The sequence below is a fragment of the Galeopterus variegatus genome, unplaced genomic scaffold (genome assembly GCF_000696425.1).
Source record: "Galeopterus variegatus unplaced genomic scaffold, G_variegatus-3.0.2 Scaffold1578, whole genome shotgun sequence".
Classification (NCBI taxonomy): Eukaryota; Metazoa; Chordata; class Mammalia; order Dermoptera; family Cynocephalidae; genus Galeopterus; species Galeopterus variegatus.
Genome location: NW_007727689.1, coordinates 245,327 through 262,149, shown reverse-complemented (window position 1 = coordinate 262,149; position 16,823 = coordinate 245,327). Strand labels below are relative to the sequence as shown.

Genomic DNA, 16,823 nt, shown 5'->3' with positions numbered 1-16,823 from the left:
AAGCTTCTAGAATAGTAGGAATAAGCCTGAATGAGTAGGAAGAGACAGAAACCAGGTCTAAGACTTGCTCAATCCTAGCCGTTATTCAGAGGCCAAACCAAGTTCTAAGGGGGATTGGGAGGAAGGTGGTCAATGACGGCCTTCTATTCGAGAAGTAATCACACACGCACCCCCAAAATGATGCTACCCTTTCATTACCTCTATGTCTCACCGTTTTGCTCTTAAGCTGTTCAGTGCATGTATTTTCATACTTTAAATTTGTTTAAAGACCCCCCACCCTCACTTTTGAGAATGAAGTAAGCAAACTAAGGAAAAACTGCTGTTGCTTCTCCACCAACACACCACATAGGCTTTTGTCTGATGCCACAACCCCGTGCCTGTCTCCAACGTATCCCCATAAAGAAACACCTTAGAAAGCCGCAAAGAATCCTTAACACGGAGGGCGAGGTGTTAGGCCAGCGGAACCTTAAGAACCCGGCTAAGGCGGAAGGTAGTAGGGACGGAAAGCGACTTCGAGACCGCACCAGGTGTAAGACTTCCGCCCCGCAGAGGTCTTGTCTCCACCCCCACCCTCCACGTCCGCCCAGCTCCAGTTCTGCGCAGTCTCCAGGAATTATTTGCCGTCTCTATGGCAACCCAGTAGCTGGGGTCTGAAGATGGAGACCAACGAGTCTACCGAGGAATCGCGGTCGCGGTGAGAGCAGTAGTTCTTGGCTGCAGGCGTAAGGGGACAAGGAAGGTCAGCGGACTTCCTTTGCTGCGCTTTTGACAACTTTGTCGCACTGGCTTTCTTTCAGATCTTTAGACGTACAGCCTAACTCCGAAGGACTGGGGTCCTCTTCGGAACCGTTTCCTTCTTCGGATGGCGGTCCTAGATCTGCCCTGGCAGCCGCCACCGCAGCAGCTACAGCGGCTGCATCAGCTGCTGCAGCCGCTGCAGCCGCCACCACCGCCAAAGCAGCTGCATTATCTACAAAGACCCCAGCACTCTATTCTGAGTTCACGGAGCCCTCTTCTGACCTCAGTCTTCCTGGGGCGTCCTGCACTGGACCCAGCTTTACTCACAAGATAGGCCATGAGAGTCTTGGCTTTGATCCTGTCTGTGTTTCCTTTATTGCTGTGGATCCCTGTATTACAAATGACCTTAGTTCTAGCACTGGCCCTCTTCCTGGCTCCAGCTCTGGTCCTGTTCCTGGATCCAGCTCTGGCCCTGTTCCTGGCTCCAGCTCTGTCCCTGTTCCTGGCTCCAGCACTGGCCCTGTTCCTGGCTCTGGTCAAGGCTCCAGTCCTGCCTCTGGGCCTGATCCAGGCTCTGGCCCTGGACCTGAGCTCAGCCCCCACACTCCTACAAGGTTCAGAAAGCTTGGGGCAGATCTGGTCCCTAATTATACCTCCTTCCACTGGGAGCCTCAGAAACAACCACCCTGGGAATTTTTGCAAATCTCAGAACCTGGTACCCGAGGACTAAGGAAGCCCTCAAAGTTTGAAAAGAAGTCTGAGGTTCTCTATAAAACATTGCCTCGGGGCCAGTGCCTCCTCTACAACTGGGAGGAAGAGGTATTAAGGTTTTGGCATCCCTTTTCTGGAAAGCTACCCCCAGTTTCCTAGGGGAGGCAGTAGTTTATGATGAGGGTGGGCACCAGGAGGGGTATCATATTCATTCAACTTGGGGCCCGCAGAGAGCCACCAATCACCTGGATCGAGTCCCATGCATACAAGATGGCTCTGAGAGTTTCTTCTTCCGACATGGACACCAGGGACTGCTGACCATGCAACTGCAGTCATCCATGCCTGCCAGCACCACCCAAAAAGACTCATACCAGCCCCCAAGAAACCCCTGTCGGCCACTTCGAGGTGTGAAGCATGAGAGAGAGGGCCAGATGAGTTCATTAGAGAAAAAAGAGAGGAAGGAATTTCTGGTGGGACTGTGGACTGTCCGGTGGATATAAGGGCAAAAACCCAAGATTTTCTTTCCTTTCTCAAATTTGTTTCTTTTGGGCCTGCTTCTTAACCAAACCCCCACTCTGCCCACTCCTGTTCCCCCACAGGGAAGCGTGAAGCCATGCTGGAGATGCTCCTGCACCACCAGATCTGGTGAGAAACTGGGGAAAGGTGAAAGGGGAGGGGGAGGGGGAAAACTGGGGGAGATTGGCCTTGACATCCCCCAGGGCTGCGTAGTAAAGAGGTGCAAGCAGAGCAGGAACCCACAAGGAAGCTCTGTGAGGTCAAGTCTGTGACACACCATGACTACCAAATGGAGCTGGTACAAGAAGGACCTCCTGCCCCAACAAAGGTGAGAACCCATCCCACCCCACTTGCACAGCTAGGTTTTGACAGGCTGTGGGAAAGCAGCAGGCCCAGAGGTTGAGAGCAAGGGCTGAAGGCCAGGAGTTATTCAGTATCTCTCCCTCACAGCCTCATGACTACCGTCAGGAGCAGCCTGAAACCTTCTGGATACAGAGGGCACCACAGCTACCGGTGTGTGAGGGTGACTAGGTATTGGGGGCAAGAGACAAAAGGCAGGGCAGAGGCTGCTGTGTTCTGGCTTGGGAGGCAGGGCAGAGGCTGCTGTGTTCTGGCTTGGGGGAGGGAGGGATCTTGTCCTCATCCTGGCACTCCTCCAGGGTGTCAGTAACATCAGGACACTGGACACACCATTCCGGAAGAACTGCAGCTTCTCAACGCCAGTGCCCTTGTCTCTGGGGCAGCCTTTGCCCTATGAACCTGAGAATTACCCCCACCGATGGGGAGAAATATCTTCCCTTGCCTGTCAGGGAGGAGGGCAGGATGGTGGAGGGGGTTGAGGAGGGCAATGGGATATGGAATATAGAATCTATTTCTGTCTGTACTAGAGAGGTGAGGAGGAAGTTCATTCTCTATTTGATGAAGGGACTTTATATAAAGAGTTCTCTCTCATCCTAAGACTGCTAATTCACTGATTCTGTGAATCCCTATATCCATACCCCATAACGTTTTCTTGGGGTTGTCCCTCCCCTAAACTATGAAACCATGACTTTTTGTTGTTGTTGTTTTATATTGGCCAAAATATTCTGGTTTAGATACAGATATTTACAGAAGGTAGGGAGGAAAGGGACCAAGCCCGAGAGGGGCAGGTATATGTACAAGGCTGAGCTGCAGAGGGCTACAACTTCCATATAAGGCAGGGTTTTTGTGCATATTTTTCCATCTCATGTGACAATGTCCATTTCTGGTGTCTGGAGAGATGGTGGCCACTGCCCACCCAGGTACCAGCAGCAGGAGATTGTCTGACTTGGGAAGAAGTGGGTTTTACAGGAGTCCAGGAGGTCCTTTCCGCTCTCCTAGGAGCCAGTAAGTTCTCATCTTTCCTTTTCCCTGGAAGCAAAGGAGGGGACATGATCCAGATTCTCCTATGTTAGTCTCTATCTCCCTCCCTTCCCCATTACCCCCACAGCCACCTTCATCTCCCTTTTCCATGACCCCCCCCCATGGCCTGCCATCACCTTCATCTCCACATCCCCCCGAAGCTCTAGCTGGAAGCATCCTAGCTCATCCAGGGCATCCTTGGTGGTAGAGGAAACATGGATCTTCAGGGCTGGGGGAGAGGAGTAGGGGGATGGTGGAAAGAAGAGTCAAAGAACGGCAATAGAAGAATTGGTGGTAGTGGAGAGAGCTTTACCCACCCAGCCCTCAGAAGACTCCCAGTCCTCCCAATGCACATTCACTAGAACCAAAATATGCCCAAAAAAGGGACACTTAGAAACTGTAGCCACTCAGATTGAGAGATTTAGAGGAACTCTGAAAATAAGAAAAGGGCAAGACAATTGAGGCCAACACTAGGGTTGAAGACTAGCGTCTTACCTTGACCATTAGACTCCATTCGAGAAGCAGTGTTCACCGTGTCTCCAAAAAGACAATAGCGGGGCATCTTCAGGCCAACGACCCCAGCACAGACTGGCCCTATAAGAAGAAACAGGTTGAGAGAGCCTGGGAAAGGTGGAGACTAGGGCTGGGGTGAAGATCAGCCTTACCAGTATGGACCCCTATGCGTAGCCTTAGCTGGTCATGGGGTCGGTGGCGGATGCGGAAGGAAGAAACTGCATCCAATAATGCTAGTGCCATACGAGCGATTTCCGGTGCATGGCGTTGACCATTTCGGCCTGGAAGGCCAGATACCACCATGTAAGCATCCCCAATCGTCTCCACCTGATGGAGAGGGGGATTAAGGTCACGTCTGTCGTATCAGTGGGAATGGGGAAGAGTACAGGGAGACAAGCTGGACACCACCACGAGTCATCCTGACAGCCTGGGGACCAGCACATTTGACTAGAAAATGAGTGCCATGGTCCTGAGAGTCTGGGGGGAAGGGGGAGTCAAGGGAATCTTTAAATCCTCCCTCCCCACCCCAGCACCTGGTGAACACTTAATAAATGTTTCCTGAATTAATGGATGCCCTGTCTGCAATAGAACATGGAAAAATGGGCTCTGCTGTCAGGAAATGGGAAGCAAGAAAACAGGCTAAACTGAAGAGTTCAGAGACTGGTGAGGATGTGAATCAGACCCAATAAAATGAGCCAGACAGTCCAAACTGTCAGAGGGTAAGAAAGCAGGCGCTTGATTTTGATAACTGTACCAAAACTATGTAAGAGATGTCCTTATTTTTAGAAAATACACACTAAGTATTTAAGGATAAAGAGATACTATGTCTGAGACTTACTCTCAAATGGTTCAGAAAATAATTAGATATAGATAGACAGATTTTTAAAAATAAAGCAAATGGGAGGAAATATAATCAATTGATGAATCTGGGTAAAGGGTTTATGGGAGTTCTTTGTTACAGAAACAACAGAGATGGTAGGGTAAGTCTGAAGGGGAGGGACAGAAATGGATATTACCTGCCATGTGCCAAACAACGTTAGGCACTTTCCATACAAAAAATTTATTATTCCCATCTTTTTTTTTTTTTTTTTTAAAGATGACTGGTAAGGGGATCTCAACCCTTGACTTGGTGTTGTCAGCACCACGCTCAGCCAGTGAGCCAACCAGCCATCCCTATGTGGGATCCGAACCCGGGGCCTTGGTGTTGTCAGCACCGCACTCTCCCGAGTGAGCCGCGGGCCGGCCCTATTATTCCCATCTTACAGATAAAACAACTGAGGCTCGGGGAGATTCTGTCACTTACCCAAGGCCACACAGTTACCGACAAAGCCAGTATTCAAATCCAGGTCATTTTTACTCCCAAGGACAATAAAGCCAACCCTCTGCCAACCCAATAACTCAACAAAAAGCTTGACGACATTTCTTCATGTCTTGCCTCTCACCCCACTAAATCAATCTGTACCCACATCCTGTGTGACTCTTCCATGTCAAGGGGACTGGAAAGAAAAGAAGGATAGACTGTATCTATGCCCTCAGGGAGGTGGGGGTAAATCTTGTGATGGTTCTAATCAGGGAAGCCTAAGGACTCACAAGAAATTAGACTGAAGTGTGCAATTACAGTGCCAGAGCCACATCTGTCTACAAAGTGCACTCCAGCACCAGGACACTGGCTGGAGGCCCTGGAGGGAAAACTGACCATGGAGTGGGTAAGGAGTGTGGGGTTCAGGGAGGCTGGGTTTTAAAGGAGTCTCAGTAAAAGGGCAGCCCCAACTCTCACCTTGTAGACGTCAAAGTTGTCAATTATGGCATCAAAGCAGGTATACAGGTCATTAAGAAGTGTCACCACCTAACAGGGATGGGAAAGCAGAGGCCCTGAGACCTGTGCCCAACTTTCTAAAAATTCTTAACCCACGAGCCATAGCAAGATGTGAGAACTCTGGAACAAACTAATCTTTATTATCAGTGAAGCTCCTCCAGGTCCCTATCCCACACCCTCACCCATGGCTCTCACCTGCATGGGGGTGCTCTCTGCTGACAACGCTGTGAAGCCAACGATGTCACTGAAGTAGATGGTAACACTGTCAAAGGCCTCCGCCTGTACAGTCTCTCCCCGTTTTAACTGCTCTGCCACTGAACTAGGAAGCAAGGGTGCAGTGTGAGCCAAACTCCGAGAAACAGGGTGGAAGGGGGAGAGAGAGGAAGGTGGTATGTGCCTGCAGAGGAGATGAGTTGTAACAGGAAAGCTGAGCTGAGTGGAGGAAAAGGAAAGTGGCTGGGAAGACTCCACAGTCTAACACAAGGTAAGGTGCACAAGTGGTGGGGTGGTCATGTGGGGATCCTTGCACATGGGGGCTATATGTCTCAAGTTGGAATTGTTTTAAGTAAACTTGCTGAAGCAAGGGCATAGTACAACAGCATCCTGAGAAGGGATGGGAAGCCAGGAAGGCAGCACAGCAGAACCCCAAAGGAAAATTCGGGAAGGGGGACAAAGGTCTCACTGGGGTAGAATTTGGTAGAGGAGAGCCTCAGCCTTGCGTTTTTCCTCCAGATAGGCTTGTGTGCGTTCCTCCACCAGCTTCTCCAGGTTATTGGCATACTGTTCCATGCGCAGCAGGAGGTTGTCCAATATGCTGGTGCCACCCTCCCTGGGGGGAGGTCAGGATATGGCATCTATTCCAAGATTCTCAAGACTCCCAGGATTTCCTACCCAACCCACCCTCAATAACTCAACAGAAAGCTTTACGACATTTCTTCATGTCTTGCCTGTCACCCCACTAAATCAATCTGTGCCCACATCCTGTGTGACTCTTCCATGTCAAGGGGACTGGAAAGAAAAGAAGGATAGACTGTATCTATGCCCTCCGGGAGGTGGGGGCAAATCTTGTGATGGTTCTAATCAGGGAAGCCTAAGGACTCACAAGAAATTAGACTGAAGTGTGCAACTACAGTGCCAGAGCCACATCTGTCTACAAAGTGCACTCCAGCACCAGGACACTGGCTGGAGGCCCTGGGGGGAAAACTGACCATGGAGTGGGTAAGGAGTGTGGGGTTCAGGGAGGCTGGGTTTTAAAGGNGGGAAAACTGACCATGGAGTGGGTAAGGAGTGTGGGGTTCAGGGAGGCTGGGTTTTAAAGGAGTCTCAGTAAAAGGGCAGCCCCAACTCTCACCTTGTAGACGTCAAAGTTGTCAATTATGGCATCAAAGCAGGTATACAGGTCATTAAGAAGTGTCACCACCTAACAGGGATGGGAAAGCAGAGGCCCTGAGACCTGTGCCCAACTTTCTAAAAATTCTTAACCCACGAGCCATAGCAAGATGTGAGAACTCTGGAACAAACTAATCTTTATTATCAGTGAAGCTCCTCCAGGTCCCTATCCCACACCCTCACCCATGGCTCTCACCTGCATGGGGGTGCTCTCTGCTGACAACGCTGTGAAGCCAACGATGTCACTGAAGTAGATGGTAACACTGTCAAAGGCCTCCGCCTGTACAGTCTCTCCCCGTTTTAACTGCTCTGCCACTGAACTAGGAAGCAAGGGTGCAGTGTGAGCCAAACTCTGAGAAACAGGGTGGAAGGGGGAGAGAGAGGAAGGTGGTATGTGCCTGCAGAGGAGATGAGTTGTAACAGGAAAGCTGAGCTGAGTGGAGGAAAAGGAAAGTGGCTGGGAAGACTCCACAGTCTAACACAAGGTAAGGTGCACAAGTGGTGGGGTGGTCATGTGGGGATCCTTGCACATGGGGGCTATATGTCTCAAGTTGGAATTGTTTTAAGTAAACTTGCTGAAGCAAGGGCATAGTACAACAGCATCCTGAGAAGGGATGGGAAGCCAGGAAGGCAGCACAACTCATTCGGAGACAGAATGAAAGATTATAGTCAAGAGGGCTCACTAAGGCAAGATGTAACAAGATGTAACAAAGCACTGTTGTGAGGGTTGGCAAGTGAGTTCTCAGGTGAGAAGGGATGGGAAGCCAGGAAGGCAGCACAGCAGAACCCCAAAGGAAAATTCGGGAAGGGGGACAAAGGTCTCACTGGGGTAGAATTTGGTAGAGGAGAGCCTCAGCCTTGCGTTTTTCCTCCAGATAGGCTTGTGTGCGTTCCTCCACCAGCTTCTCCAGGTTATTGGCATACTGTTCCATGCGCAGCAGGAGGTTGTCCAATATGCTGGTGCCACCCTCCCTGGGGGGAGGTCAGGATATGGCATCTATTCCAAGATTCTCAAGACTCCCAGGATTTCCTACCCAACCCACCCTCTGGCCCTACCAGCTCCACTTCATCCTCTAAGACTGATAAGGCTTCTATCCTTGGGGAGCCCCTACCCCTGAGGGCCCTCTCACTTGTTAAAGCGGCGAATGAAGCCCTTAATCTGTCCAAAGTCTGGCCGCTCAGCTGGGTCCTGGGCCCAACATCGCTCCATCAGCAAAACTAGCTCTTCATTCAGTTGGGTCCGGTCAATGCTTGGCCGGAAATATGGTCGCTGACCATTTCGGACCTTCTGGACAATCTCTGAGGGTAATAAAAGGTTTAGATGAAGAACAGGGTACCCCCAGGAAGAAGAAGCTGTAAAGAGTGGGTTGACTCTCACCTTTGGGGCTGAGGTCCAGGCCCTCCAAGTAGAAAGGACCACTGCGAAGTGCAATCTCCTGTAGGATAATCCCAAAGCTATAGACATCAGCCTTCTGCATGCCTGTGGTTGGCAAGGGGTTCCCACTGAGCAGTTCCGGGGCAGTCCACAACTTCTCTGAAAAAAGGGAACAGGCTGGCCAGGTCCCCAAAATAAGGCATCCCCAAGCCCACCTGGGCTCATTCCCATAACGCTCCCCATATTACTATCCTCCATCTCCCTCTCCCACCTCCCTAGGTGGAAATGATCAGGGCCAGAGGAGCAATATACAAAGTGAGTTGTAGAAGGAAGCCTCACTGGCATAGAGGGCGTGGCTATCATCAGGTTCAGCAGTTGATCGGAAGCTGGCCAGGCCATAGTCTGTGATCTTGAGCACAAAACGACTATCCACCACACAGTTAGAGGACTTGAGACTCCCATGAGATGAAATAATGCTGTTGTGGAGAAAAGCCATGCCCTGCAGGATACAGATCAAGTCGTGGGACTGGATCATCTCTGGCTCTGAATACCTCCTCTCCATGAGATAGGCACTAGCTAGCTGTCTAAAGATCTTAGGACCATAAAAACAATAAACTGATGTATGTATTTATGGGGTACAAAGTGATGTCATGATTTATGAATACAATGTGGAGTAATTAAATCAATCTAATTAACATATCAAAAAATAAGCTGATTTTAGAAGGTATTCTTTGCACAGTTTCTACCCAAGGATGCCAGCGGAATAGGAGAGTCATCCCTTCCTGGTACCATAAGCAGTACGTAAGCACCCAGGCACCAGGGATAGGAAAAATGTTTAAGAAGAGGGATAAGAGGAGCAACCAATTATTACTCTGGAAAGACAAAACTATGGGAGTGAACTCCAAGAATGATATGACATCCATGGTGGCCTCAAATGACTGTCTGCTAATTCGGAAGACATGGCTTGAAACCCAGGTATGAAGAGTAGCTAGATGCACCGAGGAAGACTAATCAGCTGTAAACTTTAACACATAACCATGTGTAGGCAGGCAAGACAGGGTGGAGGAGGAATGTGATCTACTAGAGGGGATGCTGGACCAGAAAAAGTGGAGAAAATAGTAAGTTAGAAAAACCTGGAAGATGGACAAAAGTAGGAGACAACTGCCAAGTCAATGCAGAGGCCTGAAACTGCTGGCCCCATGGAGCCAGAGAGGAGAGACCCTTTGCCTCTGCAGAACTATGAGACAGGTCCTAAGAGGGCAGTGGTGCTTCCCAAAGATGAAACCCTAGGAGCCCACTCAAGGCAGTTCAGGTGGACAGAAAGAGGATACAGGGTTCTGTATGCTAACCAAAATCACCTCTGTCTAAATGTTTAACTCTGGACTTAAACAATTTATAACTCTAGTCTCTGTGAACTCCTCCTTAGTATTCCTTTTGGTATCAGAAAAATCTTCAGGAATCTCCAAATTCTTGGATCTACTTGTGTGGAAACTGCAAAAGATGCCTTCCAAAATCACACTAATGATTAGGCTTCTGGCTTTGTTCTAAATCACCTTTCCATCAAATCATTGTTTTCCCAAGAGTCACGTTTTTCTTATATTTATCATCACACCTCTTGTTGAACACTACATTGTCTTTACCAAAATTTTAGCTCTCATTTGAAGGCAAACTTTCATGCACAAAAAAAATATTTTTAAAATAACTTCCTGAGAATTTAGCAGAGAACGAAAACCAGCTTCAGGTACAGTGCGGAGTGATCCACTAGGCTTGCTCACTGGCTATGAGACTTGCTTCTAAACACCTGTCCAACCCATGCAAGATTCCATTTTAAGCCTCCACAAATCCATGAGCCTCTGGGTCACTTGAAAATAGCTGAAACCTAGTACAGTCAGCCCCCTGTATCCATGGGCTCTGCATCCGCAGGTTCCACAGGCACGGATTCAACTAACCGCAGATCAAAAATATTTGGGGGGGAGGAGGAGGAGCAATAAAAAAATAACAACAATATAATACAAATTTTAAAACAAGACAGAATAACAACTATTTACATAGCATTTATATTGAATTAGATATTAAAAGTAATCTAGAGATGATTTAAAGTATACAGGAGGATGTGTGTAAGTTACATGCAGCTATACTATTTCTTAACAGGGACTTGAGCATCCATGGATTTTGGTATCCATGGGAGGTCCCAGAACCAATCCCCCATGAATATGGGGGAACGACTACATATCAGAAGAATACTAAAGGTTTAGTACAATTTTCCTTGGTTTCTTTTAGCTTTACTAGTCAATGCCCTTTTTTAAATTTCAGTTTTCTGAACAAAAGAGCACAGATGTCAAATACTGGTCAGAGAGGAAAATGATGAGAGGAAAAACAGTAGATAAATATGTTCGGAGACCCTACTCATCTTTTCCTTGGTAAGCGTTTTTAATATGAGCTCTTAGAGGCAAAAGAGATGATGGAGAGAGATCTGAGATATCTAGGGCAGGAAGACAAAAATTCTCTACAGGCACAGGACTCCTTGTGGCAGATAGAACTCACTCCCCCCAATTATAAACCCCATTTCCCTTGTTTACCCATTATTAGCCCAACACGCTCTTAGAGGCAAAAGAGATGATGGAGAGAGATCTGAGATATCTAGGGCAGGAAGACAAAACTTCTCTACAGGCACAGGACTCCTTGTGGCAGATAGAACTCACTCCCCCCAATTATAAACCCCATTTCCCTTGTTTACCCATTATTAGCCCAACATAGGAATAAGGGGAGATGGAAAGAACAGGACTTTCAGAGAACTAGAAGGAAACAAACTGTAAACAAAGACAATGATGGAGGCATTTTAAAGTGGATGAATTCTTAAAGAGTAGTGAAGACTCACCTTAACAAGGTCATTAATGAGTGAATAACGAAACATCCAGTCCAAGTTGATGCTGTCATTTTCTAGAATATCCTGGTAAGTGACATGGAATAGATTGTTTGTCATAGTCCCACTAACTTTCACCTGGCATAGAGTCAACGTAACTTTGGGCCTATCCCCCCAACCCCTGCCATAATCTCCTACACCTATCCCTCACCTGTAAACTCCCACGAGGACAATATTCAGTTATGATGCAAATGTTGGGAGGGTCTATGCAGGCTCCAATGAAGCGAGTGAGATGGTTGAACTGAACATCTCTCATCTAGCAGAAAAAACAATGGGAAGGACAGGAGAATTGAAAGAGCTAAAAATTAGATACAGAAACCTACGACCATATATATCTTTCTCTTAGCTGTACCTACAACTTTAAATCATTTATAAATAAACCCCTGCCCTCCTACCCAATTTTACTATTCCACAGTCTTCCCCTTTTCTCTTCCCCATCCCTACTAACCCCTCACCCTCAGCCCATACTCCATTACATACGTGTTTGAGTTCAAACAGAACCTGCCGGGTCAGCTCAATGCGCTTCTTATTCACGTGTTTGATGGCGACAACATTTCCCTGATGGCGGGAGTGAAAGGGGAAAAGGAAAAGCAATATCAGGAGTCTCTGGGTGCTAAGAAATACAGGAGTACTATGGAAGCATCAGGAGCTCAGCTGGGCATAGAGGGGGTTGTGAGGGGCAGAGGTTCAGGGGCAGAGGTGGCAGATGGGGATGAGACAGGATGAAATGGTGGGGACCAGAACAAGCGGATGACTGTTCACCTTGAAGTGACCGGTGTTGGCAAAGATCTGGTATTTCCCATGGGCTGTCATGAGTGAGCCGTAACTGGATCCCCGCTGGGGCCAAGGGCAACATGGAGGCGGAAGGATGAAAGGAATATTAGATGATGGTGGTAGTGCAGGGACTATCATTACAGGCCAATGTGTTAGGAAAGGTCCAGGGTAAGAAAGTACAGGAACTCAGAGGGAAGCAGAGCGACAGCTGAGACAAGGGCTCACCAGTGACAGTGTGAGGCGACTGCCTGCACCTTTATGATAACGCTCTGAATTGCCAAATTGCAGTTCTTCCCAGCGAATGCGCCACAACATGCTAGCCAGCTCCTTCTCCAGCATCAGTTTTCTGTAAGGACTGCACATCTCAGTTGACTGGCAAGCCCAATCCTGCTGCCCCCCCTAAGCCAACAGTGGGGTTGCAGAGACTTTCCTGCAGCTCTGCAATTGTTACACCTGGGAGACAGGACTGGAAGATAAGGATGCCTTCTCTACATATCTGGCACATGCCTTATTCTCACTTACAAACACTGAGGTTGGAGGCAAAAGTTCTCCCCACCTGGGAGACAGGACTGGAAGATAAGGATGCCTTCTCTACATATCTGGCACATGCCTTATGCTCACTTACAAACACTGAGGTTGGAGGCAAAAGTTCTCCTTTAAAATGGTCACCTTTGACCTTAACCTCTCAAAATCACTAGTTAGTATATCCAGTCTATAACCAAAAGTGGAACAAACACCTAAGCTAAAATACTAAAGAGAAAGGCTAAAGAGGAAGATGTTGTCAGGACTATGAGACAACCACCAAATTAAGAGACCCAAATTAAGAGACCCCTACCCGATGTTATAGGGACCACATGGCCTCAGCCAGAGGCTGGGTGGCAATAAGGAGGTAGGGACTAAGTCAGTGGAAAGCTCAGAACTCACCGGAAAATTAGGAAGCTGGAAACACCAAACATGATGAAGGTGATTCCTGTGCCCAGAGCCACAATTGCAAGAGTCGAAAGTGGAGCTGAAGGAAAGAAAGAGACCCTGAGAAAGACTGTGTGTGGGGTTTTAAGAATAGGAAGGGGGGTGATGCTTAGGTGCAGGGAGTAGACAGATTTCTTGAGGGAAAGTGGGGAGGGAGGGGCGTAGACATAGAGGTAAAAATATAGCTAAGAGCAGGGAGTCAGTGAGGGTGGAGGTAAAGAATGGAAAGTAAACGGAGGAAGGATTGCTCCCAGTCCCTGCACACACCCACTTTTATCACAGGATGGGTCGTCCAAGTCAAAGGCACAGGGGGGATTGTCCAAGGGGGGGGCCCCCTTCACCCAGGGAATAGGCCGTCCTGTCCACCAAATCTGCTTCTCTGCTCCTGAGTAGTGGGCTGCAGGCTGTGAGGAAGCAGAAAACTGGGCCCACAGTCCTGCTCCCACCAACCTCCTCCCCCAGACCCCAGCTATTTTGCTGCTTTTCTCCCCAACCTACCACCCAGCCAGGATGCAGCTCCAGCAGAGAAAATAAGTCCCTACCTCAAATACCTTTGATTCTGCCCCCACTGAACCCTTGATTTTGCAGAGCCACACTCTCTTCCCTGCCTCCTCCCCCATCACCTGAAAGTCCCCAGAATCCAGGTCTCCCATGGCCCACAGGACAAAATCAGTCTCCCGGTCATTGTTCTTGTCCAAAACAACCAGTCCAGTTACACCTAAGACAGAAAAGAGTACACCTTCCTTTGAGATCTACCCAGGACCCTCTCCTATGCTCCCAATCCCTCCAGCTGCTCAGAGTCTGCCCCTGCCCTCATTCCTGATGTGTCTCCACCTCTGCTGTGTTCTCTGACCCCTCTTACTCTCCCTGCTGACCCTCGTATCTGTTTCTCCTTCTACCTACTCCACTCCTGAGCCTGATATAAGCCCTCAGGGCTCCATCTGCCCCTCTTCATTACCATGGTATCTTCGTCCCTGCATCTTCTCCACAATTCGAAGTCCATCTTCCCGGGTGCCTCCTTCCTGTATTGTCTCATTCAGGACTTCAGCGTATAGCAGGATCCCATCATAGAAGCAGCCAGCAATGAGGTTCATCTGGGGGTGGCAACTTCAGTAGTGATCTCCAAATGTCCCGCAAGGTCCCAGCCCCAGCCCCCTTTTCCCATCTCTGGGGTCTCCTTCTACCTCTTCCCTCTTCTGGTTTACTTTCTTCCCTTCTCTCATTCCTAAAGTGCCATCCTTACCTAACCAGTCCCTGGGGGCAGAAGGAAATATTCTTGGGCCAGCCCCGTGGTGCACTTGGGAGAGTGCAGCGCTGGGAGCGCAGCGACACTCCCGCCATGGGTTCGGATCCTATATAGGAATGGCCGGTGCGCTCACTGGCTGAGCGCAGTGCGGGTGACACCACACCAAGGGTTGTGATCACCTTACCGGTCACGAAAAAGACCAAAAAAAAAAAAAAAAAAGAAGAAGGAAATATTCTCGATGGAAGTAGACAGTCCCCAAAGTAGGGCTTGCTCCATGGCCAAGACTTGATGCTGAGTTAAGGAGAGGAGCCCTTCCTCAAAGCCTGGCCTGACTCTCAGGGGAGAGAGATCTACTTACCAGGGAGGGGGCCAGCTCCACACCAAAATCTTCCCGGGCTCTTATCAGCAGACGATTCTGGAATTCCTGATATTCAGGATTTGGGGGTTCTCGGTAAGTGATCACCAACACAGTCTGTACCAGCAGCACATAGGGAAGAGTGAACAGGATTCAAGATGGGCATTAGGGGAAGACAGGAGGCAAGATAGGGAAACTTTGTAAAATATACATGATATAAAATATACAAGGGTGAGTCTGAAGGCTGAAAGGGTACTAAACTCTGAGTGTGTTATGATTAGTACGTCCAGGGAGACGGAGTGGCACTCCTCCATGTAAGGTAGATGGGGCTGGGGCTGGGAAGGTGGAACTCAGAAATAATAGATGAAGTCAACTCCATCCCCAAAATCCAGCCCCTCCTCTTCCTGAACTCCCTACCACCCAGGCCTCCTGCCAGCTAATAGATCCCACAGCTCCTCTGTCTCATCTTTTCTGGGTACCTGTTCACTATCAAGGACCACACTGATCAACAACTCCTTTCTGAGGTGTTAATTACTATTAATGTTATCAGTAAAATGCTGACATTTTCATTTGGACCACTTAAACACAGTGCCTCCACCCAGTGAATTAAAGAGATTCCAGGCCCGATGCCAACTGGGGGAAATATTTTAAGACAGTGATTACACATGTGATAAGCTGTGAGTTCATTCATTTAATGTGTTTTGCTTACTAAGTAACAGACATGTGTCACAGGGACAAGCACACAGTCACATGCCCACACACATTTCATAGATAAGCAAACAACACATGTGGTCTCTGCCATGCACACATCTCACTGGCACATGAGTCAGTGTGTCTCTGTCTCTCACCAAAGTGCCTGCCCAGCTCCTTAGCTGCTGGACCTTCTAGTCTCTGCTTCTGCCTCAGGCCACACCGTCACTGAGACCACCGACTGCTCAGACAGGAAACTGGCATCACAACTTCAAGGAAAGTCTTCAGTTCAATATATTTTGTGAAACGTGATTTTGTGAAATGATAGATTAAAATCTAATCATTTCTGCCAGTTTTGTTCACTCTTATCATAGAAAGTACATGTGGACTGTAGAAATACTAGATACATCACATATGATCTATTATATGTCAATTCACTCCAGGTAGGAAATAATGAAGTCAATTTCTCCACTACTAAGCTGTAGTTTGCTTCAAGATGTAATTTTTCTTACTGAAGCATTCAGATGCTTGACTACACACTTCCAATATTCTCCCACTTACAGGAAAAATGAGAGGGGAACTGAGGATAGGGTTGGAAAGGTTCATCGGTAATACCTATTCCAAGAACAAAAAAAAAGAGAGAGAGAAGTAGAACATTGTTGACAAAGAGAGGCAGGCTGGTTAGCTCAGCTGGTTAGAGCACAGGGTTAGAACAGCAAGGTCAAGGATTTGGATCCCCCCACCAGCCAGCCACCAAAAAAAAAAAAAAAACAGCTACTATATATTCACTCAAAATGTCAACAGGCAAGAATTAAAAACTGCAAGGGCCAATCTTTCATTGTTATGGGTATCTCAGCTGTTGGCAGGTATGATATTGTTTTAAAGTTTTTTCAGACCATTGTTCATAGAGGACCAAGAGAAAGAACTGGACCAAGCCTGGTGGTTCACAGATGCTTCTCCCTGCTGCCAGCCCCTCTGTTTTTTAGTCATGGCACTTACCATTACAACTGGCCTCACTGGGATGTTCTCTTGTGAGATGCCTGGTGGGGGATCATTCCATTCTGGAAATTTAATAACATCCTTTTGGTACGGGGTCTTCTTTGGATATGGCTTCAGGGGTGAGGAAGGAGGAAATCTGAAAACAAAGAAGAAATTATTGCAGTCAGCAGGAGACACAGATATTTAACAATAGTCCCCACTTCCTGTGTCCTTGAGAATTGATACAGTAATTCCAAACTTCAGATAATAAATGAGCTCATATTTAATCAAATTATTACACTTGGCTAATGATACTCAAAAATAATGTAATTTTAAAAAATATTCATTCATTATGCTTGTCAAATAACATTTATGAAAAAACCAGAAATAGAATATGTGAAACATTTTTCAAGTAAATTTTAAAAAACGTGTACTCTGGGCCGGCCCGGG

At 47.9% G+C, this 16,823-nt stretch overlaps 2 protein-coding genes across 3 annotated transcripts in view; one reads left to right on the top strand and one right to left on the bottom strand.

Moving 5' to 3' along the window:
- Positions 1–656: 656 nt before the first annotated feature.
- Positions 657–2,922, top strand: SPAG8 (sperm associated antigen 8). The gene is given in 7 exon segments (XM_008577793.1): positions 657–700; positions 798–1,557; positions 1,680–1,854; positions 2,049–2,094; positions 2,179–2,293; positions 2,416–2,478; positions 2,625–2,922. Coding segments are annotated over 7 exon segments (1,383 nt in total). The 3' UTR covers positions 2,805–2,922.
- Positions 2,923–3,014: 92 nt separating this feature from the next.
- NPR2 (natriuretic peptide receptor 2) overlaps positions 3,015–16,823 on the bottom strand; it is a 20,416-nt gene continuing 6,607 nt past the window's right edge. The window contains exons 3-22 of one of the 2 annotated variants that reach the window (XM_008577794.1): positions 14,709–14,822; positions 14,063–14,198; positions 13,728–13,822; positions 13,376–13,508; positions 13,060–13,144; positions 12,361–12,481; positions 12,124–12,198; positions 11,842–11,919; positions 11,513–11,617; positions 11,317–11,388; positions 8,778–8,937; positions 8,442–8,597; positions 8,194–8,362; positions 7,889–8,035; positions 7,260–7,383; positions 7,026–7,094; positions 4,011–4,185; positions 3,841–3,939; positions 3,483–3,574; positions 3,015–3,354 (exon numbers count right to left, since the gene is read on the bottom strand). In XM_008577794.1, coding sequence (XP_008576016.1) covers positions 3,289–3,354; positions 3,483–3,574; positions 3,841–3,939; positions 4,011–4,185; positions 7,026–7,094; positions 7,260–7,383; positions 7,889–8,035; positions 8,194–8,362; positions 8,442–8,597; positions 8,778–8,937; positions 11,317–11,388; positions 11,513–11,617; positions 11,842–11,919; positions 12,124–12,198; positions 12,361–12,481; positions 13,060–13,144; positions 13,376–13,508; positions 13,728–13,822; positions 14,063–14,198; positions 14,709–14,822 — 2,271 coding nt within the window. In that variant the 3' untranslated portion in view covers positions 3,015–3,288. The remainder of the gene's footprint in view (positions 3,355–3,482; positions 3,575–3,840; positions 3,940–4,010; positions 4,186–7,025; positions 7,095–7,259; positions 7,384–7,888; positions 8,036–8,193; positions 8,363–8,441; positions 8,598–8,777; positions 8,938–11,316; positions 11,389–11,512; positions 11,618–11,841; positions 11,920–12,123; positions 12,199–12,360; positions 12,482–13,059; positions 13,145–13,375; positions 13,509–13,727; positions 13,823–14,062; positions 14,199–14,708; positions 14,823–16,823) is intronic. The other variant, XM_008577795.1, reaches the window with a different exon arrangement.